General features: G+C 37.0%; 3 protein-coding genes across 9 annotated transcripts; 2 read left to right on the top strand and 1 right to left on the bottom strand.

Moving 5' to 3' along the window:
* The first annotated feature begins 371 nt into the window (after nucleotides 1–371).
* On the top strand, nucleotides 372–3,411 carry LOC139808049 (popeye domain-containing protein 3). 2 transcript variants are annotated; one of them, XM_071769664.1, is made up of 7 exons: nucleotides 372–559; nucleotides 832–969; nucleotides 1,157–1,338; nucleotides 1,418–1,657; nucleotides 1,722–1,874; nucleotides 2,175–2,256; nucleotides 2,489–3,411. In XM_071769664.1, exons 1-7 carry the CDS (start codon nucleotides 505–507, stop codon nucleotides 2,662–2,664), a joined length of 1,026 nt encoding a protein of 341 aa, XP_071625765.1. In that variant the 5' UTR covers nucleotides 372–504; the 3' UTR covers nucleotides 2,665–3,411. The 2 variants fall into 2 exon arrangements, with proteins under 2 accessions (XP_071625765.1, XP_071625764.1); XM_071769663.1 differs by having other exon boundaries at nucleotides 2,175–2,328.
* Nucleotides 3,412–3,659: 248 nt separating this feature from the next.
* LOC139808015 (popeye domain-containing protein 1-like) lies at nucleotides 3,660–17,676 on the top strand. 4 transcript variants are annotated; one of them, XM_071769604.1, is made up of 7 exons: nucleotides 3,660–4,577; nucleotides 5,977–6,307; nucleotides 12,841–13,185; nucleotides 13,421–13,818; nucleotides 14,153–14,286; nucleotides 14,894–15,159; nucleotides 16,133–17,676. In XM_071769604.1, the coding sequence occupies exons 3-7, from the start codon at nucleotides 12,853–12,855 to the stop codon at nucleotides 16,154–16,156; spliced, it is 1,155 nt and encodes a 384-aa protein (XP_071625705.1). In that variant the 5' UTR covers nucleotides 3,660–4,577; nucleotides 5,977–6,307; nucleotides 12,841–12,852; the 3' UTR covers nucleotides 16,157–17,676. The 4 variants fall into 4 exon arrangements, with proteins under 4 accessions (XP_071625705.1, XP_071625704.1, XP_071625703.1 ...); XM_071769603.1 differs by having other exon boundaries at nucleotides 3,661–4,577; nucleotides 14,153–14,373; XM_071769601.1 differs by having other exon boundaries at nucleotides 3,669–4,577; nucleotides 14,153–14,574.
* Nucleotides 17,677–19,389: 1,713 nt separating this feature from the next.
* Nucleotides 19,390–24,811, bottom strand: LOC139808017 (uncharacterized). 3 transcript variants are annotated; one of them, XM_071769607.1, is made up of 4 exons: nucleotides 24,653–24,811; nucleotides 23,754–23,932; nucleotides 23,197–23,476; nucleotides 19,390–19,997 (listed from the first exon to the last, which is right to left on the bottom strand). In XM_071769607.1, the coding sequence occupies exons 2-4, from the start codon at nucleotides 23,921–23,923 to the stop codon at nucleotides 19,830–19,832; spliced, it is 618 nt and encodes a 205-aa protein (XP_071625708.1). In that variant the 5' UTR covers nucleotides 23,924–23,932; nucleotides 24,653–24,811; the 3' UTR covers nucleotides 19,390–19,829. The 3 variants fall into 3 exon arrangements, with proteins under 3 accessions (XP_071625708.1, XP_071625706.1, XP_071625707.1); XM_071769605.1 differs by lacking the exon at nucleotides 19,390–19,997 and adding an exon at nucleotides 20,908–22,427; XM_071769606.1 differs by lacking the exon at nucleotides 19,390–19,997 and adding an exon at nucleotides 20,908–22,427 and having other exon boundaries at nucleotides 24,528–24,792.
* Nucleotides 24,812–27,927: the final 3,116 nt, after the last annotated feature.

Genomic DNA, 27,927 nt, shown 5'->3' with positions numbered 1-27,927 from the left:
TGTTAAAAATAAAAAAGTTTCTTCTCTGTGTATATATAATATCTATTTTTTTGGTTGGTTGAATCTTCCTACTATAAATTTCTTCAATAAAACCAAAATATTAAAAATAATCAAAACTGAAAAGAATTTAAAAGAAGTTTTACAATAAAGTTTTAGAATAATCCCTTTTTAATCTTCTTTAATTTTTTCTGTGTATCACAAAAATATATTTTTCCTTTTATTATAATACTTAATTCTTTCTGTATATATATTATATACAATTTTTCTTTATCGCGAAACGGTATTGCAAAATTACCCATTTAATCCCTTCGGACCGACGGGAAACAATATCGATCCTGTGAGACCAGCACATGCGCCCTAAGGGAGATCTTTCAGTATCCGCATGTGCGAGGGGTGAAAACACATCGAACTCTTGTCCGAGAAATATCACTGAACATGAACAGTCGATTCTCGTATCCGTAATAGCGTATTTTAACACGTAACAGCGTAATTTCTTTGAGAAAAATGAGTCCTGGATTGGGTCACGATCCTTTGCTGTCGTACAACTACACTAATATCGGTAAGTTCCGGAGAAAAAAGAATTTTTGCGTTTTAGACCGGGATTTAATTTTGTCGTATTGATAAAAAAAATTCTTATTTATTAAAAACATGCGGAATGAGCAGTTTTTCAATTTTTTCGTAAAGATGTAAAGGCGTGATAATTTATAGGGGCTGCCCACCGTATGAATGAACAGACGTTGCACGCGGCAGTAATATTGCCACGTTTATGTGAATAGAAAGTTAATGAAAAGCAATAAATCAATCCATTGATTCTTCTTTCTCCTTTTCAAGGAAACCTCGCACTCTGCGTGTGGCAACAGCCTCAGCATATTTTATTCCAGTTAGCGAATTTTTGCTTCGCACTGTCGTACGCGCCACCGGCTGAGTCGGAAAAGGTCATTTTGTTCATGCATTCAATGCTAATTATAGGTAAGTAATTAGACGATTGTCCACATCATGAAAGCGATGAAAGCAACACACAGTGGTCTAAAAGATATGTCGTTAATTTTTATACGGAACTAACTTTATAAAGAAATCTTACGAAAAACTGATATAATTTTATTTCTCTTAACTTGCAATTATAAAATTTTTTCTTGACCCCACTATCTATTTTTAGGTTTTATGTTGCTATCAGGGTGGGCTTGGCACGTGATCTGCGCACCAGATATCTTCTCCTGGAACTTCAGTTTCTTATTGCTCAATATCGGCCAATTAGTGTACATCGTTTATCAAATGAGACCCATCAGATTCGATCCCGAATTGGAAGAAGTTTATCACACGCTGTTTTATCCCTTTCAAGTGAGTTTCTCTCAAGACATTTTTTTGCGAAGCATTTTATGATTAATTCTTTTTTTTTTAACTTCTTTAACTCGCTTAGGTCTCACGGATACAATTCAAGCGATTGGTATCCCCAGAATTTGCGACGATAATGTCTCTTCATGCTGGCGAGGCGTACGCGATGCAAAATCTAACGAGAACAGATAGATTAGGTTTGCTGCTATCTGGGAAAGTCAACGTAATAAACGAAATTAAGTTTCTGCATCCGGTACTGCCCTGTGAGTTTCTGGATTCACCAGAATTCGAAAGTTCTCGATCCTCCGTCGATGATAAATTTAAGGTACGACTTTGATTAATCTTCTATTCCAATTATTGGAAATTCTACGTCAAATTGAATATCTCAGGTATCCATCATAGCGGCGAGTACCTGCAGGTATTTGTTTTGGCAGCGGTCAGCCTTGGAATATCTGCTTGTAAAGGAAACTTATCTTGCAACCGTCTTGACTACGCTGGTGGCAAGAGATATCGCAACGAAGCTATACGCGATGAATAGCAAGGTATTCTTTTAAAAGAATTATACAAAAATTGCTTTTATTTTAAAATTGGATTAATAAATTTTATCTTAAAACTATCTCTCGCTTTTTCTCTTTCTTTCTTTTATCGCAAAAAAATTTTTTTTTTCATATAAGTACGTTTTTTTTTTAATTGTTACATTAAACATCATTTTAATATGTACATCGTTTTAATAATTTTAATATGTAACAACATTTGAAACAAGTTATATTTTCTTTAATATAAAGTTCCTTTTCTATAATTGTATTTTCTTCGACGATGTTTTCATCTTATCGAAATTTTAGATGGTTACGGATAAAGGATCACACTTGGACATTCGTCTTCCTAGTATCAGCGCCGGTTTGGGGATCAGCACTGGTTTGGGGGGTGAGTATAGAAGTCTTCGAGCTAGACAGTCGCTGACCCGCAGGACAGAAATCATACCAACGTCTAACAACGGTACTTACTAACTTAAAACCAAATTAAGTTAATCAAAAAATTACTTTTAATGCACTCGGAGGGAGTTATTTGAAAACGAAGAAATTATTTTCCTACTCCGCGTTGTCTCGATTTATATCAATATTAAACGATTGTCTCATTGAATGATCGTTGATTTTAGTTAGCGGCGCGAGAGCCAAGGAACGCGCGGTGAACAACTTGACGAAGAAGGGTGCGCCGAGCATGGAGCCCCTTCCGGAACTGCCGTCCTGCGACGATCTAGCCTCCAGCGGCGTGGAGAGCTGGCTGGACTCCTCCAGCAAGTATCACAGCTGCGAGATCGTTGACGAGGAATAGCATTACGCCAACTACTCGAATTACGAGAACGTGATGGACGACGCCGACGACGACGTCGATCCCAACCACGATATACAGGCCTTTGACTATAAAAGTGCGGAGTGTTGGCCGTCGTATGATGACTTGCAATAAAAGAAGAACGCACATACCTTTACTTCCGTTGAATGCATTCATACTTCTGGATTTTAATTTGCCAGAACGAAGTTATGTAACGATTTTTAGTGTAAAATTATTACGTAATCAGCCATCCCTTGAATTTCGCTACGGAATAATTAAAACTCAAAGGATTACATTTCTACTGATCGCAATATTGTATACATACTCTGTAGGTTTGTTGCCTGGCAACGAAATTCGCAACGAAGGTACCTTACAAAAAATAGATATATAATGTAAATTTAATCGTGATTTAATACTATGTACATATGTGTAAATATCAAATTTAACGACGCTATTAAACATTGTAAAGATTCTGGTTCGCAAAAAAAAAAACAGTGCTTACGAAAGTATTCCAAATAATTTTCGGAAAAAAAATAAATAAATCCAATATTTATAAGTAAATACATATAATGCGCCTATATAATGTTTTTGTAAATATCGAAGTTGACGAGCATAGCAAAAAAAAACTAGAATTTCTTACCAAAAAAATTTTTACTAAAGATATATGAGACAAATACTTACATATTTAACCAAACTTTAAAAACTTATTTATAACGAAATAAATAAGAATATACGTTATTAAAAATAGAATGCTTTGTTAATTTATTCGTTATATTGATTTTATATTTTACACTTTTATCCTATATAAACTCCTAAATGTCTTTAATAAATTTTTCTAAAAGTGTTTTGAGAAGAAAAAATAATCAAACTTGAGATTTTTTAATTAAATATTCTCCAAGATATATACTCCAAGATTATTATATGCTTGTATTTTGATTTGTTTTAATTATAACGTTAAACATTCAATTATTAAATTTACTAAAAGAAATTTTTTTTTTTTCCTGAATTTCATTCTTTTGTGAATATATTTACTGAAAAAGATTTCGAGAGTACGGAAGAAATCACGTTCAAAAGAATGAAGAATAAGGAGTAAGGGGACAAAAAGAAAGAAAGTGAGAGAGAGAGAGAGAAAGAGAGAGAGATAAGCACTTCGGTTGATAGAAGAGGAAGACCACTCGAAGGACCCTCGAATGAGACTTATAGCAGGTGCTTCGGCCTCGAAAAGGGGGTTAGCGAGCGGTGGTGCCACCTACGCGGAGGGCGTGGTGCTAGCTCCAAGGGTGGTTTAGTGTCGCGAGAGCCCCCAGAGGCGCGTCATCGTGCGGAGTGTGCAACCCCCGGAGTGTGTGCAGTTTCGCGCCCTCAGGTCGGGGCGGCTAAGAGCGAGAGGGACGCGCGCTCGAGCGCGATCGAGCGAGGGGGTTGAAGGTGGACAGGTGGGCAGATGAAGAGGGGAGGGAGGTAAAGGAAAAGAGGTGAGAAGAGCTCCGAGGGGTGACCAACGAAAGAGCAAGGCTGGCTGGCCCGTGCTCCGAGTGCGTGCACACCATCGGCGAGAGAAAAGACTCCGCGCGCGGAGATGAGCGTACAAGTGGCTGTCGTCCTTTGTACTGCGTCCTCCCGCCGCGCCGATGAGGCCGCGTTCCGCTAAGAGGATAGCGTGGGAAGAGCAGGAGAACATCATCGCCACCGCCACCGCCACCGCTGCCGCCACCGCCACCGCCACCGCCGTCGTCACCGTCACCGTCGACAGGACGAAGGACACGCTGTCACCGAGGACCGCTCTCCCTCGCTTCTGGCGGCAGTGACCATGGCGTCCAGCTTGCCGTGTAAACAGTGCTCCAGTGAAGAATACGACCTGTTTCCCAGGCTGGTGATGCTGCCGTATCCCTGCTGACAAGCGAACGGAACATCCGGTACGTTAAGAACAGGGGATGCTGGAAAGAGAGAAAGAAAGGGGAAGGGGGGGGAGAGAAAGACGCTGTCGCGCGTTTTCGAGGAGGCTTTCAGTGAAGCTACCAGAGGAGAGAGAATGATGCTCTCGCTGCTGGACCGTAGGGTGTATTGCTGTGTATAATCGCGTGGGAAATTCACGGAGTCGCAAATAAGAAAGAGAGCTAATGAGCACGATGTATAATTGTTATTGATTAGTAGCGCGATGAAAACATCATGCATCTTGGACGCGTAGTTGTTGTTCTCGCAAGAGACCGTAGCGATATCGTGTTTACTCGTCCAAATTGCTTCAAGCTCGATGTAGCAACAAAAATCGAAAAGCTTAAAAAAAATTTATACAGAGAGAGAGAGAGAGAGAGAGAGAGAGAGAGAGAGAGAGAATGGGAGAAAGAGAGATAATTAAAACGTAATCGCTATTAATTAAATCAAAAGTGATGCACTCGAGATATTGGCTACTGAATATCATGTCAGAGAATACATCTTTTTTTGTTTAGTAATTCTAGCAGGCAAGTTTATAGAGATTAATTTTGATAGTTCTGCAACTGATGCAAGAACACCTGACATTACTTGCGGGGGTTACGAGATACCGAAAGGGATAATCTGTATTTAAGGACTTTCGCGTGGACTGCAAAGAGATAATGGTCGTTTGAGTTGGTGCCACATTGTGTGTTAGTTAGCAGAATATAATTGGGTTATGAATAAAAGTTGGCGAGCTATCATTGTTCATGACGGATGAGAGTTCGTGCTTCATAATCCTGCGTAACAAAATGATATGACGCTTCTTTCATCCTCTCGAAGAATATATATTTGAAACTATTCTAAATTAATAGAAAGCTTAACTGTCGCAAACTTAATCCAAACATTAATTAATTAATTAACAAATTTATTTCTTTTTTAATTCCTTAATTGTATTTAATATGTAACAGAAATTTTAATCTTCTTAAAAATTTTGGTTTAAATTAATCGAAAAATAAAACTCTAATATTTTAAACAATTCAGATATTCAAAATTTAAAATTTAAATTACCATAATTAAAGAACAGATTTCTGACTATCTCTCTCCCCGTTTCTCGCTTTTGTTCTTTTTAATCTGTAATGTCTTTTCTAAGAAATTTAAAAATTGATTTAAGAAAACCAATTTATTTACGTTTGTCAACTAAATTCTAATTAAAATAAGTAGGAAAGAGAGTAACTGGTACTTTATAATCGCTTCGCGCGGTTCAATCATCAAAACTTAAACAAACTTAAATTGCGTGAACTCATTTGCAGTATCAAGATACAAGATTGTGAGGCTCGTTTAGCTCTTAAATAGTTAAAGGAAAAGTTAGGTCATCGCTGATTTGTAAATCGTGTAATGTTTCAGGCGTCAACGACTGTGCGGCGAAGAAACTAGAAACTTTTCGTTAAAACAAATCACGGATGACTCGCGATAATTTATTGTGACTTTATACTTGTGGTGATCTACGTGATCGATCTACGTGATTCTTGTCTTGCGTAGCAAGCTTGCTTAAAAAAATTATAATAATAATCGGTCGCGATGGTGTCGCGCGGAATGATCGTCGTTCGCGTCGCGGATTTCGACGAGGACAAAGAGAGCTCAGCGCCTTCATGTTCGCTGCTGTTGTCGCATACTCACAGCAGACTGAGGTGTATCATCTTGCACTCCAAAAGACATATCGCTTATCCACCATAAGGTAAGGACTTAGAAGATATTAATACCGTAAATTAAAATACAGCATATTAGTAATTGAATTGTTTCTATAAAAATTGCGAAGTTACGCGATAGGCTTAGAACATCTCATATAAGCTGGAAATAATGAAAAGAATGTGCCGTTTTGCAAGAGGGAAAGGTCGCGTTACAGGGAATTAAATACTCTTTTTAACCATTAAGATCTCTATCTTATGTTATAATCTCTAATCGGTCGCGTTCGCGCTGTCTCGACTCAAAAGAAATTAATTGTGACATGCGATACTAGAGCATTTACCTGTTGCTTTACGTTCGTGCAAAACAGACGAGACTTGCAAATAACCAGCCGCTAACTTCGCTATTCGTATAAGAATTCTGCGTGTAGGAGCGAAATGGAGCTTTGCAGATGTTCGAAACTTGAAACGAATAACTTTAATATAAAAAGGAATGCTTTCAAATCACTGAAAGCTTCACATTGTGAAAATAGCAAATATACATATTATAATTTTATTTATAGTAACATAAACACATATATATAAAATTAAGGAGCTAATTAAATAAACTAAATAATTGTATTTATAATTTAATTTATTCCGCGCAATCAGAAAGGAAATTTTTATTATGCTATTTATATGGGTGCATTAATATATTCTAAATAATTATTTAACATTTCGCGGCGAAACTACCTACTGTGTAAATGTGTACAAACGCTTCTGAATATCTCGCAATATGACGCAGCGTTCGTATGTTGATTCATGCAGCTGCACAATAAGTTGCCTGTCAATATTTTCCATCCGGGACAAAAAAAGGACGCTTGTGAATTGAATTTTATATTCGGATATTGCATTTTGACAAAACGTCGCAGACTTCGCAGTCGATTTGCCGACACGTGCGTCGTAGTGTATAGCGGCCTTTAAGAAACAGGGTTGCCCGTAACAGACCGCGTGGTTCCTCCTGTCGCTGTCGATAGGGTCGATAGCCCTCTCCTCTCGTACGGCGCTCGCGCCAACCCCACGCGCCACATTGTAGACAGCTGCTGGCTGTTTACTGGGAGAGTAAACGCTACCCCATCGAAGCGTTTTCTATACCGTAACCTTCGGCCTCCGCAGTTCGGAGAATTAACTCACCTTCTTTTTTATTGATGCGACATTTAAAATTGCCTCGTTATTTTACATTTTCTCTCGCAAGTTTCGTTATATTGTTTTAGAATAGAGATGTTCGTTTTTCTTTCTCTTGGATTTAGGGTAAGACTAGAAACGCCACTCTATATGATAAGCAGCTTCGCGACCCGCACGACCGAATTTTACACTCGACTGACTGCGGCGATTGAGTTATACTACTTGTCTGAGTTAGTGAGCCCTTCGCTACTGACTTAAGTAGCAAAGGTCTTAGATTAGTGAAACGCGTGATTTTCTCGACGTCGAGTGACGATATTACAGAGTCAACTTGCGTGTTAAACGTTAGCTAATTTGACGCAACACGATCGTACGAATACGAGAACGACACTCGTCATTTTATACTAGAGAAAAGAAAAGTGTAGTTAAAAATTAATAGTGACGCGAGGTCGATAAAGGGACAATGCGCTGCCACACACGATTGTGACTTATGAAATAATCGCGCACGAGCTCCGGACAGAGGCCGAGAAGTCGCGTAAAACTATTTACATGCTCATGTCCGCTCACGATAAGCTTGACGGGGCAACAAGTGTTCCCGGCGTAAATCCAAGCGCAAGTCCAACATGCTCCAGCAAGAACTTTCACTTCATCACAAATGACATTTTTACAAGAATCGAGATTTATTTATATTGATGGGCATTACTATCTCTTATATAAATCATTTTTCTTTATTGTTAAGTAAAAAATATAGATAAATTCAATTCACAATTAATTATAAATGTCCAGTAAACTTTATTGAAATAATAATTGGGTAACAATTTAATTTAAAATAGTTTTGAAAAAGTTTTAATTAGTGACTGATGTTTTATATTAATCTTGGTCAACATAATATAATCAGACTTTTTAAAATTTACAATCTGTTTATCTGCTAAACGGTTTTTTACGAACTGATAAATGATATTGGATGCGCCGTCAAATCTAGAGATTCACAGATAAAGGAAATACAGTACGATAACAAGTGTCCAATGCCGAAAATTCACGGAAAGTTTCAATGATCCTCGAAAATAGGCGAGTCATTTCCATGGAGAGCAAAGAGGAAATAAGGTGGGTAATCTTATCAACATAAATTGGATTGACCGATCAAGCGCCGCACTGTCGGAGCTGTTTCTGTCTCCTGCGGCTGGTCGGCCACCGTTTCGGTGAGAATCGAGGGATCGAAGGGCGAAGGGTCGGCTCCAAACCCTCCGTCGGCTTTAATCTAATTCAAAAGCTGCCCCGACAAACCGCCGCTGTCCATCGTAAAACGAATCGGGAATGACAGAATGTGTCCGCTCGGCGATTCCAGGTCGATTCCAGAATGGTTACGTGACGTCGGAATGGTTACGTGACACTGTTGAATTTTAGTCATCCTCCTCATCTGCATTTTTATACATAGCCAACTTCGCAACGCTTCTGAATTTCTATCAGATAATAGGATAAGCGGATGACGGAATTACCTCTCAATGGGATTTCCTTTCATGCAGATACAGAGAGATATATTCCATTTACGTCTGTATTATGCGCAATTTAAATATTCATGATTAAACTTCCTCCAATTAAACTTTATTAATTTTCTATAAATATCCTGAAACTAATAGAACTGACGTTTTCCAAGCCGACATCTTCGAGGTCGGAACAAAGTGGCAAACGGAAGTAAAATCGCAAGGAAGCGATTGTCGTCACGCGAGCCATATCTTGCCCGTCGACAAGATTATTTTCATATTTTCAGGAGACCCAATTTACATACGGACTCACGGTATGAGCAATGAAAGAGAGCATATTGGTTTTCTCGTTTTTTTTCCCCGATATGTTATCGACGTTAATTTGTTGGCTTGAATTGAAGGAAGCTAATTAACCTGATTTGAATAAAAAACCGATCGAGAAGAAGATATAGCAGATAAACGTTCAAATAATATTTAATTCAACGTCGCGCACACGTAACGTATTATTGGAAATGAATCCTGAATATATACCAAATCCTGAAATACCATTATTCTGTCTGTTAGCTGTTAATAATTTGTTAGCTTTGAAGTTGATTTCTCTTTTAAACAAAGTTGTTGATTTATTTTATTAAATTTGAAGTGAAAATTTAATACCGAGTTATTCAAATGTAATTTATACGCACAACACATACTGTATTTATATTATTAAATATTTTTATCAGTTTTAACGTTGCTGTGCTCATCATTGATTATATGCAAGATTCTTTTCCTAAACAAATTTTTCTGCGAATTCGATCCATATGACTTCAAAATTGGACTTTGCACGGATAAAAATTCGACGCGTCGTAAATGCAAACTGCACACGTTGCAAGGAGGCTTTAGAACCTCACGTAAATCACCACACCCTGTTATGATGTCACGTGATTTACCCTGACCCAGCCGAGCCCATGCAGAACTCGCGAATAAGTCTTCTGGAGCGATAGTGAGCACAGCCAGTCACGAAAGCTCCGCTTTCGTGCTTAATTACCATACGAGCCAAGTCGATACAGAGGCACGATGACCTTGAAATCTTTCGGCCGTTTGTAAGAGGTATCTTCGATATATTTGTTCGTTTCATGCGGATTACCGCTGTATCGTCACTAAATAGATTAATCGGTTAACGAGAAACGAGCATCAAGAATACATCAGAATACAGTAAAGAAATTTCAAAATCCTTCGAAAAATAGAGATAAATTAAAAAATTCTATTCATAATTTTTCAAACTCAATTATCGTTTTGGAAATGTTTTAGAAGCGCTTTGTATCCTCCTTTTTATCCAATTCACGAATATCCGAAGTAAGTAGCCTAAAATAAATATATTCGCGCTCTTACATACAATTATAATTACAGTATTGAAATTCTAAAAGGGAAAGGATTTTACGGCTGTTATAGAATGTCCTACAAAATGTCTGGAGAATGTATTAAGATAATACGAATACTCCCACAGGGCATAACAAGAGAGCTGATGAAATCTACAGTTAAAATCTCGCTCGCAAAGCCGATTATCTAGTTACTTCGCGTTTCCTTTCGCGAGGGACGGCTCACGTCACAGCGAGATTAAGCGAAAGAATATCAAGATAAAATCAAACTTGTATTGTGGCGCGGCCTAAGCCGCAAATTAGGATTTGCATAAAGCCACGAGCTGCCCTTGCAGCAGGCAGTCGTTAACTCTTCAGAGATCGCACGGAACGCGAAATCAAGTTAATACGTTCAGGAAATCTCTCAGGCAAAACTAGACCATATCAAAGATGAATCAAGCGTAAACAATGTCCGATTTTGATGCTCTTAATATAATTAGCTTTCTCTCTACACAATTCACGGAGTGATACCGACCTGTATAACCATTGTTTTAAATATAAATTCTATATCGACTGTTTTATTTGGGGAATCTCGGTCGTTGGTTTGTAACACTTCTGTATAAAAATAATGAGAGCGGTATATCTCACAAAGAGTGAGATTGTACGAACAAAACTCGGAGTTTAAAAATGTTACTTATATTTCCAATGAAACTCACGAGTTTAAAAATGTTACTTATATATTTCCAAGTCCATATTCGATATTGCGAAGAATAGACCGAACCTAGTTATCGTTGGAATATTTAATAAAATTTAGTGGCCTCTTTCGAATATAGATTTTAGGTATACACACATATCGTCCTTTCGCAGAGCCAAATGCAAAAGTATTAAATTTTTACATCTGACGTAGAAGAAGGATACAATCAGAAAACTCTGGCAATAATTAGTGTCGTGAATATACGCGCTCCCTTGATCCTAGATTTCAGTTTACATCCATTGTACGATAGTTGAATCAGGCCGGAAAGAGTGCTCTAACAAATTTCCGGGTAGGCTGACGTAGTTCCGTTAGATGGAAGCGTGACACCAGCTCACCCCGGACGGAAATATCGAAAATCGAATGATGATATTGAATCATTCCGAGAACGGATCCACGATTACTGGCGCGTGCTGTGTTAAATGGCATTTTCTGGCCGTTTCTGGCTGGTTGCGCAGCTCGTATCGACAGTATGCTTCGTAATATAAGATAATCGAAATTCTTTTCCAAGTGATTTTATTTTCTTTATTGGTTCTTATAAGATTGCGCGAGCCAGTGACTTTCATATTGAATCGTAATTGATTCTGAACTAACAATTGAACTAATATATACAGCATACTTTCCCTCGTAAAAGAAGAATACGCAAAATTATTTTACGCGATTTAAAGCAGATGGTTATCGTGACATAGATGAATATCGGTATTTTCGTATCGTCAAATATGTATATCAAATTTTTAATTCTGAATAAGAATCGCATGCATTCATTCTATTCGATGTAAAAAAAAAAACCTATTAGAATGCAAATCGCTAGCTTTAGCTTATGTTAGTAAGAAATCACAGTGGAATTGTTGGATCGAAGTAGAAGCAAGAAAATGGGTTTTATATGACATGAATTTCATATGAAACCTGATATGTTCCTTAAGGATATAAATTACACAGATGTATCTTCGGAGACAGTCTAGAAAAGCCAAGAGGTACGTGCCAAGAGGTTTTGTCCGGTTATGCGGTCTGCAGGACGCCTCTGCAATTTCGAGGGCATTCTCGTACAGCACAGCTTGAAAGCAGATAAAATCGACTCTCCTGATGGCGATGACGTGGCCGATCCTTAACTGCATGCTATTTCGAGATTTTCGCCGTTTCGGCTAGAAAATATCCCCCGCGAAGTCTTTGGGTCGGCGCGGCGCGAAACGAAACGCTAAAGTCACGCAGGCCCTCGCGCGGCGCGACCTCGAAGATAATAAAGCTCAGATATTGCATCCCGAATCACGAAGAGTCAAATCGATATTCCACGTTAATCGCCCCAGTCGCTTTTAGCTTCTGTTGTAAATCTGACAGGCAAGTGGTTAACTATAATTTAGATAAATTAAGGGCAGGAATATATGCAACGTCCCCGATATGGAAGGTCGGTTCTAGCGTGTTGAATATACGCTGGTGAATATCGAAAAACTGTTCGTAGAAAGGGAATTTTTGCGGCTTAAAATGCGGCACCTCAATTAGCTGCTAAAGTCCAATCTCCAGCAATGGAGATTTTAAACACTTTGCCTTTGCAGAATCGGCAGAAATTAATTTCACGCTTTTTATGGCATTAAATATTTAATCTGCGAAATCTGTAGTGATTGGCTTTCTTATATTTTTGAATCGCACTTTCTACTTTATTTTGTAATATTGATTTAAGGATGTCTTATAAGGAAAATATCATTTATTTATGGGTTACTATAAAAGCATTTTGAGAAATACATAATTTAAAGAGCATGTGTCTAATACATTGGCAAATGTAATTCTTATGAATTTTTTAAAGATATATCTATAAATATATTTAGACTGATATTTAGAAGGGAGCAACGTTCGGCTTGCAGGGGTCAAAGGTGATGGCACGTGTCACGCGCCCTCGACAAAAAATGGCGAACACGACTGATTCACCCGCGACGGCCGGCGGCAGCCTCCTTTCGTCCTCGACGACGCCGTTTCCCACCTCGTCGACATCGACGGCGAGTTACTCGAACGAGAGCTACACCTTTAATTATAGCGGTCTGCCGAATCTCGGCGGCTACTCGCTGGACGATTTCAACTACACGGAACTGTGGTTGGACGTCTGGAACGGCACTGAGGTCAGCAACGTCACCGAGAGACTGAACGCGACGGTGTTGTCACCGGGTAGCTATTGCAATGAATGGGAGGCTAATCAGAGCAAGCTTTTCCAGGTGAAGATATGCTTTGAAGACGTTAGAATTTCTTAAAATTTATGCGATCTTTTCTTCGCGTCTTAATATGAGTGATAATCGATGCCTTCAATATATTTCTTCCTCAAAAATCTCTCGAAAGTTTTACTTACATTTGAATAGATTTATATTTGAAGTTTTGGGGTCAAAGAGAAAATGCTTTTTAATCATTTGAATTTTTTTAGATTATATTAAGTACTGATCATATTAATTTCAGGCAGCAAATATATTTTTTGCGGCTGCGTTTCTGGTGCCGCGCTCGTTAAAGGCTTCCATCTTCGCTCTTCGCTCGCTTCTCACGTTGGGTTTCATGCTGGCGGCTCTCTGGGCCGGGAGCACCATATGCGCTCTGGACGCCATGTTATGGTGCTTGGCCCTCGGTCTGGTAAACGGCATTCACTCGTTGATACTCGCCTGTCAATTTCTGCCCCCGGCTCTCAACCCCGAGCTAGCCGAACTCTATTTGAAGGTCTTCGCGCCCTACAAGGTCAACAAGCAGCATTTCCAAGAGCTGGCGAAGGAGGCGAGGATACTCAAGTTGGATTCCGATCAGACGTACGCGACGGAAGGGGTCACGCCGGCGGATACGAAGCTGTCTGTTCTTTTGCGTGGGAAGTGGGTAGTCCTTCTTTTTAATTAAAGGTTAATTATCGGAGGCGTTATCTTCTTGTGAAAGAAGACTGATTCTTTAGTTGAAATTAAAGGCTAATTGAAACTGAATTAATACAGACGCCTTTTTTTTTATCCTATCTCTGCGACTTTCACGGACTCGACATTAATATCGAGAAATATATAATTAAAAATTATTTTCATATTCTTCACTCTCAATCTCTTTTCATATACTGCAGTAATTCATTATCGGAGAGAGGAGATTTGATTAATTTTCCTTTGTCAGACATAGGGGATGTTGCGTGCAGCTTTGATGTTGAAGTTCTTCTCTCGATTCCAGATTAAGGGTAACTTGCGACGGGACACACTTGCACTACATCAGAGCCTACCAATTCGTCGATTCGCTCGAATGGGAGGCCACGCATGAACACGATGCCGACGTCTTCCAGGTGACGATACGAGCCGAGGAGCCCAGTACGTATATTTGTTGGACGAGAATGAAGTTACTCAGGGTGCTTCGGCACAGGCCGGTGCTCAAGGTCGTTCTCTACACCCTCATCGGTAAGGACATTACGTCCAAGTTGTACGCCCTTAACGAGCACGTCGCTGGTGTCGCGACCGCCAGTGAGAACGCCACATCGAATCCTTACAGGGGGGTCGCGAGAAGCGTCAGCGTCGACGCCGTTAATACGGAAACCGCTGGAAGGGTTCGATCGACAACGTGGAAGGCGCATAAGCAATACAGCAATTCGCGTAGTGACAGTAAGTGTCGCAGCCTTTTCCATTTTTTCCTTGATAAATTAAATGGTTTCTTTATTTTACATAGTCTTTATATTATCCTGGATCTTTAGATCTTGATAAATTAATATCTTACGTCGCAAAAATGCAAAGAACGTTTGCCGTAACATTTCACTTCGTACGGTTTAATTCGTCGTCTTCGCCAAGACCTTCAATAATTCGGTTTACGTAATCGGGGGGAGGGGGCGGAGTCACACACGAGCGACATTCGAGTTGGGCATTAAAAAGGCTACCCTTTAAAGGCTAACCGTGCCAAGGTAATTGGGATTTTATCTGTCCTCAGAGAATTCCCCGGCCCGGCATTCGCACCAGTACTGGACGCCGGTAGTGGCGAACCACTTTCCGCCGACCTCGCCGTTCATTCAAAGCCAAAACCTCGGCTACTCGTTACTGCCGCAGGGTGTCCAGTTTTCGCCGCCTCCGCGAGTACCCGTGCCGACTCACGCTCCCGTGGTGCGACAACGAAGCGGGGGTGCTGGCGGCGATTACACCCTGCTACCTCAAACACCGAAGCTCGAGAGGAAACGATCGAAAAAAGGAACTCGAGAAGTGGGTTGATTTCATTCATTGACTTCGTTATGTTGACTTCATTACAGAGATACGATAGAGGATATCGAGTGCCAGCCCGTGGCGCAGGAAAAGCAGCGGCTATTTTTAGATCAAATAAAGCAAGGCACACGCGAATTCTAAAAGCTAACAAAAAAGCGTGTATAGCGATATTTCTTTTCCCTTATTTCTTCTGAAGACTCCATCGAACGCAATTTTGTTTACGTTCTCTAAAAATATCGATGAATTATGGTAAATTAAAATAAAATTTCCACGTACAATTTTCTTATTTAAATACTTTACTATGTTACGTACGCAGTGACCTATCATGTTACTCGGGAAGGAGCGTATTCCTTATCGTCATCATTAGCGCTTCCTCTCTCCGAACAATCAAACTGTACCACACTGTACTACACTTGTGTTACTATTAGCAAGTTGAAGTTCTTCTGATTGTCGGACGAAGTACATTCGACAATCTATACAGATACAAGATTCAAGATATTTGCAGATTCTCCCTCAGCAAACGTACTTAAATTGTCTAGTACACTTTAATACATCATATTAGAGAGACGTAATTACAGTTTCTAACACTAGCGCTGTAATTACGTTATCTTGTGTGTTTAACTGTAGACGTTCCTCCACATTTGCGGTTACCGAGGCTTTCGCTGATCTAGAGATAGCAGGCCGTGATCCACTTGAGTAACTTTATAACAGCTTGATAAACGGCCGATGTGTCTAGCACACCCGCACGTGTACCAAGATACGGCTTAATATTGCTTAATGATAAAATAACATACTTTCTGATATTCTTAAATAAAAATTTCTGTCTTCGCGTTTGCTGATCTGTCAACGTGATACTACCTCTGTCATCATTTCGGAAAAAATTCCACCTACCAATCGGATCCTTCCTTAAATTGATTTTTTAAATCTCTTATTAATTCTAACTTTATCACAAATTATAAAATAAATGTTTCAGGTGACCTTCGAGACACCGGTATGACGCTCGCCCGACGGGGAAGGGCCTGCCAGCGTGCCTCTACTTTCACTGTCGCCGCAACGCTCCGCCTAGCCCCGTCGTGGTCTCGTTGTCATCCTGCGGCACGCCGCAAAACTCACCCTTTGAACTTCCGGTCGGCGCGATACCGATGAATGGCCTACTTCCTCGGCGGGAAGAGAGAACGCCACGGTACATGTGGTATCGCGCGGATTACGCTTCGGTATGAGAATTTAATAGTACCGCGGAATCGCAAGGGCGCGGATGGACGAAGTCGCTGGGCGCAGTTTTGACGTGACCGATTGATTTTCATATCCTGCAAGTGCCACGCTTTAGACACGCACGCACGTGTGAAATCGAAACCGCGATGGCGGCCGTAAAAGAAAAAAAAAGTATATATATATTCCGATGTCCTTCGACCGCATTTGGGGCATCCGTCAGAGTTTCGAGGTGGACCGAAATTTGACCGAGTGCTGGAGAGGGACGTTAATCGTTCACGAATTAACATGAGAAGTAAGAATAAGCGATAAAGAAGAGAGAGAGAGAGAGAGAGAGAGAGAGAGAGAGAGAAAAGTCGTAAACGAAAGATTAAATATAGATATATTGTATTAATGAGCATCGCCTCTGTGTACACTTTTACATCGACTGTGATTACAACGGATATAATTATTAAGTCTTTCAGAGAAACGCTGATTATATACACATACAGAAAAACATGTGCGTAAATAGCTGCCGCGATAATCACCCACGCATATCTCGCGTTTGCGCGAGTTAGAGTGTCCTTCGCGCATAACGATTTTCGGTTTTGATATCTTTTGCATTTCAAAAATTCCTAATTCTACAGATTTTCCTGCTGCATTCTTATCTGCAATTCGGAGCAACTGCCTTTTTATTCGTTTATACGCAAATATTGATGTCGCAAATCGCTTAATCTATGAATCGTTACGCAATTGCATAAAAAATAACATTTGGAAAATATATAAAAATAACATTTAATTACTACTATGTATCATTAGTGAAGGACATCCGAACAGCGTAAACAGATCGGGATCGTTGTATAAAATTAGTGCATGAAATGCGCATTCATGATAAATGTGATATGTCGAAAAAACACGCAGCAATTTTTATCCAACACCGGCGTACGAAAAATTGCATTTGCACATTCCTTAATCAAATGTAAAATGCATTAAATAAATAAACATAAAAAAAAAATTAAAAGCGAAATGAAAAGCAAGCCGAATAACTCGGGTGTAATAAAACAAATAAGTGCTTTGTTAAAAAAAGAAAACCTGCAATAAAGTGCTTCGATAAACGTAGTTGATGGCGAGATACAAATTATAAAAAGCAAAGTTTAATTATTCGCGCAGATTAAACGGAAAAAAAGCTAATTATGTGTCGTGTGACACGTAGAAGAAAAAAAACATGTGTGTTTGTATGTTTCTATGTTTATATAATCACCGCGTGTGAGAATGAAGCCGTAGAAGATCAATAAAGACGCACAAACGATTAAACAAAAAAAAGAAAAATGTGAAAGGGATAAAATAAATTAAAACGGCTGTGTAGAGTCGAGTGTAAATGTTAAACACAAAAGTGGCTGTAGAGTATTGTAATGTTGCGAGGGATTGTATGAAGTTCTAAGAGGCGCACGTCGGAAAGGATCGTCGTTGCTTAAAATTATTTTCGTCGAATCGAACGCAAGACTGTTTATTAGACTGATATTCTATCGTTATTTAGTTGCTTTTCGTAAAAACTGGTTTTATTGTGTATATATATATAGAAGATATAGAAACTTTTATTTGTAGCAATCAAAATTTGAAAAAGACTGAGTTGCTGCTATAATTTGGTTAGCTTTGAACCAAATATTTGCAGTAATGTTTAAATTTGATTAACAGATTTGTTAAATTGCTTTTAGAAAAGTAATTTAAATTTAAAAAATTCTCGTTTGCTAGACTGATCTATTTTCCGACGTAGACAGGAGCCTAAAGTACGAAAGAATCCGTTTGAGTGATCTTTGTCGACGTCGTGTCAAGGGAATAAATGAAATTGCAAAAAGATGGACTGCAGCAGCGACACATCAACATCACGACGACATTGTATGTTATTATTATTTACGATTATACAATATGTTCGTTGACTATTACGTTAGAAATAAAAACTACATTAAAAAACGTGTAGTGTAATTAAGCACAAGGCCAAATCTAACTACCCTGCTTCTAATCTCTTTTTAATTTTCTTCACTACTGTTGCCATTATTACAAAATAACAAGATAATTTCAGAATTCAAATAAAAATCATATAATCACAAAAATTAACGTCTTATTAGGTATAGGAAAATCATAAAAATATGAAACAGGTAATATTTCTCAATGAATGTAACATAATTTTCAAAATATTTCCAATATAGTTTATATTTATATTGACGTATATTTATAAATTAACACAGTCTTAAACGTAAAAGATTAACATATATAAAATATGTCGAACATAAAAACAAATATAAAACATAAATATCGAAACTGAAACTCAATTTTACGAATTCTTTATATCGTTAGATATAATCTAGGATTTATTAACCAAACTGTCAAATTATTATATATATCTTACAATGCAAAAATCGACACATGGTCGTTGACTTTTATTTGAATATCTTAGTTATTCAGCTGGTATACTTTCAATTCATCGGCGTCGTCAATATAATCATTATTTCGCGTAGGATCATCTATAACATGCTCTCGCTGATAGGAACGATATTCCTTTTTTTCGTTATTATGTGGAAGCTGTATGACTATTACGTAAGGTTTATCGTGGTCAGACGTATCCACCGAATCCTCATGACGCGATGCATATCTGCGTGTATAAATGAATAAAATATGTATATATATTAAATATGCATACGAACTACGTAGTATAAAGAATTGAAATGGAACAACGAAAAACCAAATTTTCAAGATATTTAACAAACATAAAATTTTTCACGAATTCCAGATTTACCTGTGGTAGTCTGGTTCTGGTTCGTAACGATGATGTTTTTGCGATGGCATTCTCTTGGAATGATAATGATGTTTTCGGTGTTTTGGAAGAGGATGCCATCGTAGCCGTCGCCATGGATGGGGATTGTAATATTTATACGACTTAATTTTGTAGGTTTCATTAAATTCCACTAAATCCAGCATTAAGCCAACAAGCACAATAATCATAGGTAACTAAAAATTATCAACACATCACGATTAAATTAACATCGATTTTTATAATGGGAAATGTTTATTCTTTTAGTATTAATTAATTAACTCACCTGCATTTTTCTGTATCGTAGAATATATATATTTTTAAATTACTATAACTATATTTCCAATGCATCCAATTTACTTTAATTAAATTACTGATTAGATACATATGTAGTTAGAACAGCATTTTCTAGATGCACTTTTCTCATTTTAATGGTTATATTTTTTCCATATACTAGTCGGAAAATATTTATCAGTTATCACTATTTGTTAATTTATCACTTTATCTAAAATAATTGCGGACTCTTCAATCATTTCAATAACTTTGCAATCAACACTTCCTTACCACACATTTAAAAAGTATAAAATTGTTAGATATATTAAGATTCTTTGATTCTAGATTGTCATATCACTCTAAAGCAGGACACATTATATCGCTAATTGTAAGTTTTCTGTTAAAGATAAGTGCTCGCGTAGCCGGAGATGAAACCTTCATGGACCGAAATGAAACTATAAACTTGAAGTCTTCGAGCAGGAAAGTTTCTTTTATAATCTTCCCTTCTCTTCAGCCACCTAAAGCAACATGTGTATAATGGCTCATAAACGTCATCGCAACGGTATGACTGAAATTATTACAATTTGTTCTTCAATAAAGCGAAGTTTCTCCAAGGTAAATATACATTCAAAATGGGCTTATTAATTTCACAAGTAAACAGACAAACAAAATAAGAAATTATTTGACAAAAAGATTGTATACATCTAACAGCACAATAGAAAGATTGATGATATTGTCTATACACAATAATTCAAGAAATAAATTATTGTATTCAAGTAAAGAATATCACATGCAAATTTTACGTGATTCACATTGAGCAAAATAGATACTTTCTCTGTGACCTAAATTTGTGAAATATTAACGTATTTCTTATAGCCTTTGTAGACACGCACGTCCACCAAATAATCGAATTGTACAAGAATACTTAGATAACAGTAGTTTTTTTTTTTGAAAATAATTGCAAATGCGATATTCTGGATATATGCTAAAGTTGACGTACAACAAAAAATCATCTTTATAAAAAGATTTCGAAAATTTGTTCTCTTATCAATATAAATTAATGTTAAAATTATAATTATGTTAAAATTATATGATTTATTTATATAGATGTTGATTTTATTAAAATAAACACGGCATTGAATCTTAAAATAGCGACTGCGTAGAAGAGATGTTTGTGCTAAAAAATTGCTATAGATAGCTGATGAGCCGTAGATCCAGTGAAAAGTGAGCGGAGGCGTACATAAAAGGTACTTTCGAGATACTTTCAACGCGTGCGTGCGCGCGTTTACTTTCTTTAGGCTGCGGAAGTGCTCATTGCTTTGAATGATGTTGCCGTTATGTTGTCTATTTCATCAATCTAGTCATAGTCGAGATCCTACTCGAGAGCTCTTAATAACTTTCGCTTTCTAATTGTTGTAGAAGAAGGCGCTTCGATCGTCATACGTATATAATTATTTTGACGTAAATTAAAAAAGACATTTTAATATATTTTCTAGATTTTTATTCAATCTCTGAAAGATTTCGGGACGTAACTATAACATTACGAAATGCATTGTTACAATTACATTTATAATTGTATTAACACAAGTTCGCGCGCGCGGACAGTAGAAGTACAACGAATACACTTTATTGCGTACGATTGTTTTCCACTATTTTACACTGAATAATAATTACGGTTGCCATTACAACTTTTATAATAAATTATAACAAGATTGCCTATTGAAGTAACAGTTATCCATAATTAATCAATTAAATGAAGTACATCATTTTAAGAAGACATATGTTTTCGTATAAAAAGCGCATTGTGTATATAAACGTATAAATAAGTGTACAATAGAGTAAAAGTTAAAGCTAGCAATGCCTTTTCAGTACACGTAGTTTATCTTCTATTGTATATTTTCCCTATAACTTCACGATTAGGTATAGAGTACCTTGCTTTTCGAAGAATATATGAACGTTAATTATTAAACATGTATTCGCATACATGTACTTTAATCTTCTTAGCACTTATGGTAGTGTGTAAATGTTACTGTATTTCAAAATTCCCAGCTTAAATAATCAAAAAAGATTTTTAAAAAGTGTAAAAATGCATAAAAAGTCGTTCACACAGTAATTTCAGTAATTGTATATAGTAAATATAAATCACCGGTTTGTAAAGTTTTACAAATTAGAAGCTTAAGACAAACAATTAAAAAATGCGATATATAAAAATAAAATAAAAATGACAATAATAGGAAGATCTCAGGAATGAGAAACGATTAGAAAAGATGACTTATAATTTTAATCTATTTATAGTCATTTAATGACACAATCGCTACGATGATTAGCAGTCGATCACTACCAATAATACTACCGTACGTTTCATTTTATGACAGCACTTGAATACTTTCTATAAGCGATAACTGCGTCGTCACGTTGTATACGCCGATCGAATTTTTTAGAAAACTAAATTAGATCGATCTATAAACAATTACGCGGTAACTAAAAAAATCTAGCGTTATCACATGCACATTGTCTATTCGTCGTGTCTACTTCTAGAAAGTATCTTGGTTATAATAAAATACCTCAGTACCTTTCTTCATTATAGTCCAAGCTAATTATCAGTTGGACACTATAAATTAACTAAATCATAACTGGATTATGTTCTATATCCAAGCTGATTGAACAGCGGTTAGACAATGTTCCGATCTAGCGAATTATACAGTACGTGTTTTTAATATCGCTCTAGGATTAATTGCACCATGATTGTACACTACACGTTTGTCTCTTGGGGCTCGGTGCAGTCAGTGGGCTTGATCTCCAGCCACCAGTCGTTGGGATAATGATATTTCTGTAATTCTATGCCTTCTCGTGGCACCGGCATCAGTCGGCCGCCGAATTGTTTCGCCGGCAGGGGAGGTATCACTAATTGTGGCGGAAAGCACTGTAGACTCGGCGAGAATTCGCAATCCGGAGGCAGGACCCTTCTGGTCCAGCCGACCCTCCTCACCATCTGCGTCTGCAAGTGTCAACACGATTGAACCTTTCCGAGGTCTTATAATCGACATCTCTATACGCTTCTTTCTTCCTTTTCGAACTATCTCTAAAGCTTTCCGTCTCAAACTAGAAATTTTTAGAGACGGTATGACTCTCAGCGAGATCAGACACGTACGCTTTATAAATCCAAGTAATCTAAAATGAATTTGGTACGTGACGTATGTACAATTAATGGCTTTCCCGACAAATCCGGCAATTCAGATCGTAATGCATACAAATGAGGGGGCAATAAAACGTTCGCATCGCCGGTTTATAGACAAACCGGCGCGGGCGCTGCCAAAGGAGTCGTTTCCGCTTGTCCTACATACGGGATGCGCTGTAAAGCGCATAGAAACATTCGTACATTCGAGTTTCCTTCAATGCTCCATAAAAGGCAATGGAACACAAAGCGTTGAATTTGCATTAGCGTGCTAGATACATAAAACGCAACCTTACTGAATACAGATATTGCTCTTGACGTAAAAACAAGGATGAGTTTATAACTGGGTAATTAAAGTAGGGACAATAAAACTGACATAAATGCGAAGCGTTTAAAACAAATATTGGCAAAACAAGTGGTGTCTTTCCGATTTTACGTTTTACATGAGAATTCTTCAAGAATTCTTATGTATAAGCATTCTTTAAGAATTGTCATTTATTTCAACTTAGCACACGCAATATTTAAAAACTCTTGTTGATATAAATTTTAAAATACACAAAATACACAAGATTTCTTTTGCGAAACTTCTTACCACTGCGTCTTCCTCGAAAACGACCACCTCCACCTTGGGTGCATCCTCGCCGACCTCGTGCTCCTGTATCCTGTAAATTCCCGCCGCGTGAAGGTAGGTTGCACTCAAACCGACTTCCCGGAAGGTTTTCGTGATTAAGACATCGTCGCGGAGCGTGTCGACCAAACATAGCTCCACTTTACGAGCCCACGGAAGTGCACGGCCTATTCGAACTTGACCCCAAAGGCCGCCCAGGCAGAGAAAATGAACGATGCCCAATTTAGTGAGGACCAAGTGAGCCCTGGTGAAATTATGAGAATTATGTATACATATATTTTGACGGTAAATATTTTAATTTTATATTAATAATTATGCTTTACGCATTAAAAAAGAGATACCTTCTAACGTAAATTTAACTTAAAACTAATTGAGAGAGCTACTTTTTATTAATTATGTGTATTCCTCTGACTTAAAATTTAGGGCTCATAAATTGAGAGGTAGAATATGAACTGTTGGACATCTAATATCTTTTGAATTTAATTTTTCTCAGATTTTATTTCAGCATCACGAATCCTGACCTGTAAGCGAGATCGTGTAATTTCTCGGTAAATTCTTCAGGCACGCTACACGGCTGCTGTGGAATCTCTTGCCGACTGAGGCTATACCAGAACAGTACGACCATCAGGAAGAATGCCGCCAGAGCTCGCATAGGAGTGATGCGAAAGCGTCTCCGTGAGCAGAAATTCATCCTGATATCCTGGAAATCAGGGAATGGTTTGATCAAAAACCTTACTAGACGTCACACGGATCAATCTTTATATAACTATTGTGTATTCCTTCGTTTCAAACTTCGAGATATTTTATTTATCGAAGAAAACAACAAGAAACTTTCAACCATTAATTCTTTTAGATAGAGACCTGCGAGCCTTTAAAATCTACTCCCTTTTCCTTTCATATTCTAAATACCTTCTTTAAATCTTTGAGTTTCTAAAAGAGATCATTGTGTTCCAAATTCTCTTATTTATACATTTTCAAATTCTTGCTTAAAATATAATATTTTAAAATTAATCAATATTTATTACATTTATCTTTTCAATTTTTAATTTTTTTTTCGATCGTTTAGAATTTTCAGTTTCTGTTTCAAAAGCTTTCAGATATTTGACTGTTTAAATCCTCCAGTTTTGCTTTAATATGTGTTTTATTCTGAAATTTTTGCATAATAATAAAGTCCACTAAAAATTAAGTTCACATACAATTCACCGTTTAACTACAGTTATTTAAATATCCATCAATCAATTTCTCTGCCGTATTCGATGTGAATTCTAAAGAAATTCTCAGGAAAAAAAACTCACGTCCCCTGAGGAGCATGCATGACATTAACAACACTCGTCTCTTGGACGACACTCGATCGTCTCATGTAACCCTGAACACAATAAGGAACGAACTGTAAAAATCAAGGACACTTGGCGTTACGTACTCGCGATGTACGACGTAGTCATGACCCACGTGTGATCAGACTTTCTTGAATTTTTCCTTTGCTTTTTTCTCACCCCCCGCGACGAAAACCACTTTCTCATAAAGACTTCGGCACTCAACCCTTGAGCCCTTGACGCGTTTGACGTGGCAACGTTGCATAATATTGATTTTTCTGCTCTACCGACAGTTTCCTCGGGGGGATGGCCTTGTTAAAATATTAAATATAAGATCAGAAGTATTATTAAGATGTAGGTTATTTTATTAATTAATAAAACATTTTATTTCTATAATTGTGTAAAATCTATTTTTAATTTATATATTCTTAATCCTTAAGATTGAATAGTAACTATTTATAAGAATCGGGCAGTATTGATTTTTTGCAATCTTATCAATAGTTTCCTCAAGAACGTTTTTTTCAAGATAAGATTACTGATGATTCCGTAGACTTGCAAATGACGAAGAATAGAAAAATTTCAGTTTTATTTGATATCTATTATAAGTTTGTATAACTGATAAAAATTGATTATTAATTTTAAACAAGAAAAATTTAATATTTGTTGGTATTTCAAAAAATATACAATTTAATAATATTATTTACAGATCTCTATTTTATTGACAGATTTCTCATAGATGATGATAATCGCTCATAATCTCCATTTCTTTATTTTTTATAATTCAATAGATATTAATTTTTTATTATAATAAAAAACTTATAAGAATTCACTATTTCTACACATGAAAGAGAATAAATAATTTTACCTTGTGGTGTAATTCTGTCATATCGATTTGTGGTAAGTAATCCTAATTCTAGATGTAATCGATTGTCAGTAGTAATCGAATTTTTAGATACTGGAAGAGAATTAAAAAAAAATAGAGGAACTTTTCTAAAAGAATATATTTAATGCAAAAATAAAATTAAAAATGGCACATACTTTTTTATGTATTTTTAAATATTTCATTTGATTATAAATTGTGATAATGACAATCTTCTTGACTTTATATTATATAAATTCCCTTCTGTTCGAAAAGTGCTACAACCTATAATAAAAATTTAATTATGCGATAAAGTCATCATTGGTACTTTTGTATTTTAAAAAATTTTCGAATTTTTAATTTTTCATTTTTTTATTAATCTTTTGATCAATCTTTTGATTAAAAGTAGACGATATTACTCATATCAATTTTACAATAAAGTTTCTCTCGTTAAAATAAAGATAAAAAACTACTAACAAATAAATATAAATAAAATAAATAAATGTGATAAATGAACAAACAACAATACTAAACTAACAAAATAATTACAAGCAGCATGAGTATCAATCCATTATCAACATCACTACGAGAAATTTTACAAAAGTTCCGCTACTTTCTTCATTCGTTATATATATTCTGTTAATTTTTAATTAAACTTCTGCATACAATTTTTATTAAATTTTGCAATATCGTCGTTTCTCGTTGTAATAATATTATAAAGAAAAATTTTTACAAAGGATAGAATTACGTGAACTTAAACAGATCTTAAGTTATTTCTTCCGACAAGCTAATTCATAATTAACAATATTATCGTAATAACGGGAAAGATTATCCTGGAGTATGAGAAGTATCCTGCTTGAGCTCAATTCGGGGCCAAGGGCCGCGTTAGATTATGAAAAAGGGCGGGAGACAAACGAGCGACGGAAGCGAGACGTGAAATTAACGAGCAAAAATAAACGTTTTCCTCGATAATCTCGGTCGCTCGCAGAATTCTCGGCCGTCGTATACGCGCTTCTCCGTTTCTCGCTCTATTTACTTTTTCTCAGAGCTGAATGAGTTATCGCGTTGGAACCCCCTCGGGTTATCCTAATGAGCAGAAACGCCAATAAGCCAGTGCCGTCTCGGCGGGGATGGTGTGTTCTTACGTCTTATTTTTAAACGGGGTGCCTGTTGACGAATTTGCGGACGCGCCGTCCGTCCGCGCCGTAAATGAAACATCGGGAATACCTTCGTCAGCCCTTCTAAGGATGTTTAAATATAATAGAGTGTCGACATTCTTATTTGCTCGATCTCCAACAATTAGATGCTTTCTTTAAGGATATCAATAATTGTTGAATGGTTTTGACAATGACGCAATATATAATATATATAAAACGATTGCTATCTCATTTAGAAGATAAAATTTATTACAGAAAATTATATAAAAGAATAAAAAAGATGCAGACATTCTCAAAGTATGCCCTAATTTTGTGTGCTAGTGAGGAATGTGTTTTATTTAAAAATAAGAAATTTAGAAAAATGTAATCGTGATTTAACATATATACTTATGATACCATATTATGATGCTTCATATTTACGGACTTCTTTAATTTTTAGATAAATTTTTTTGAATATTTGAGAATATTATCGCGATATATCGCGAGTAATCGCGTCGAAGCGGGCATTAATCTCTCGCCAGCGCGGGGTCGACAGGTCGCGAGCCCTCTCCGGAATAAAGGAGCTCGGGCGAGGCACCAGAAAGAGAGAAGGAAGACGAGGACGATGAAGAAGAGGAGGACGCAGCAAGAAAAATTGCGCTCGATGTCGTGGAAACGGGCGAAGCCGTAAAACAAACGGTCGGACGTCGCGCCTCTTTCTCCGCGTCTAATTCTGTCTTGTCGCCCCATCGCCGGTCCTTCGCCCGTTGTATTTTCGTAGCGCGTGTCACCTAAGTGCCTTATCTACGCGCTCTTCGGACGTTGGATCCTCGAGCCACGTGCTTCGCACCTGAACTTTCATATTTATTTGCCGTTCTTAACATATGTTCCAAGACAATCTAAGATAATAAGGAAGGCTTTTTTGGACATTGGATCCTGAGGCCTGTTCTCGAGCCACGTGCTTCGCACCTGATCTTTCATATTTATTTGCCGTTCTAACGGGACATGTGTTCTAAGATAATAATAAAGGTATATTAGTTATAAAGTTAATCTTCAAACTAACCAAAAATTTATTGAATTAAAATTTTTCAAGTATAAAGTAAAATTAGATAAAAATGATAGCTTACGACTTATGTAATTAACATTTTTCTCGGTTAGACACATATCTACGACGCAATGTATTTAATTAAATAAAATTTAATGGCAACGATTTATTTAATGGAATTTTATTATGCAAATTTTTTTATTTATTACTTACTTAGAAGTGTTTTCTTCATATTAATTCTAATCATAGATTATTTCGTGTATTGACAAGAAGCTGATCTGATGAGAAGATAGCACAGTTCATCTATTTCGGATTTCCAATTACTGCAAAGTACCGTGTACA

The sequence above is a fragment of the Temnothorax longispinosus genome, chromosome 2 (assembly GCF_030848805.1).
Source record: "Temnothorax longispinosus isolate EJ_2023e chromosome 2, Tlon_JGU_v1, whole genome shotgun sequence".
In the NCBI taxonomy this organism is placed as follows: domain Eukaryota; kingdom Metazoa; phylum Arthropoda; class Insecta; order Hymenoptera; family Formicidae; genus Temnothorax; species Temnothorax longispinosus.
This window is presented reverse-complemented; position numbering and strand designations above follow the sequence as displayed.

Excerpts from the sequence above, each read along its gene's own strand:
- LOC139808049 (XM_071769663.1), top strand. The coding sequence starts at position 505 with ATGAGTCCTGGATTGGGTCACGATCCTTTGCTGTCGTACAACTACACT. Across the intron at positions 1,658-1,721 it reads CCGTCGATGATAAATTTAAG|GTATCCATCATAGCGGCGAG; the intron begins GTACGACTTTGA and ends TGAATATCTCAG. Across the intron at positions 1,875-2,174 it reads TATACGCGATGAATAGCAAG|ATGGTTACGGATAAAGGATC; the intron begins GTATTCTTTTAA and ends TCGAAATTTTAG.
- LOC139808015 (XM_071769602.1), top strand. The coding sequence starts at position 12,853 with ATGGCACGTGTCACGCGCCCTCGACAAAAAATGGCGAACACGACTGAT. Across the intron at positions 13,186-13,420 it reads ATCAGAGCAAGCTTTTCCAG|GCAGCAAATATATTTTTTGC; the intron begins GTGAAGATATGC and ends TATTAATTTCAG. Across the intron at positions 14,575-14,893 it reads CAGCAATTCGCGTAGTGACA|AGAATTCCCCGGCCCGGCAT; the intron begins GTAAGTGTCGCA and ends ATCTGTCCTCAG.
- LOC139808017 (XM_071769605.1), bottom strand. The coding sequence starts at position 23,923 with ATGAATTTCTGCTCACGGAGACGCTTTCGCATCACTCCTATGCGAGCT. Across the intron at positions 23,477-23,753 it reads TTACACGATCTCGCTTACAG|GGCTCACTTGGTCCTCACTA; the intron begins GTCAGGATTCGT and ends TAATTTCACCAG. Across the intron at positions 22,428-23,196 it reads TTTTCGAGGAAGACGCAGTG|ACGCAGATGGTGAGGAGGGT; the intron begins GTAAGAAGTTTC and ends TGACACTTGCAG.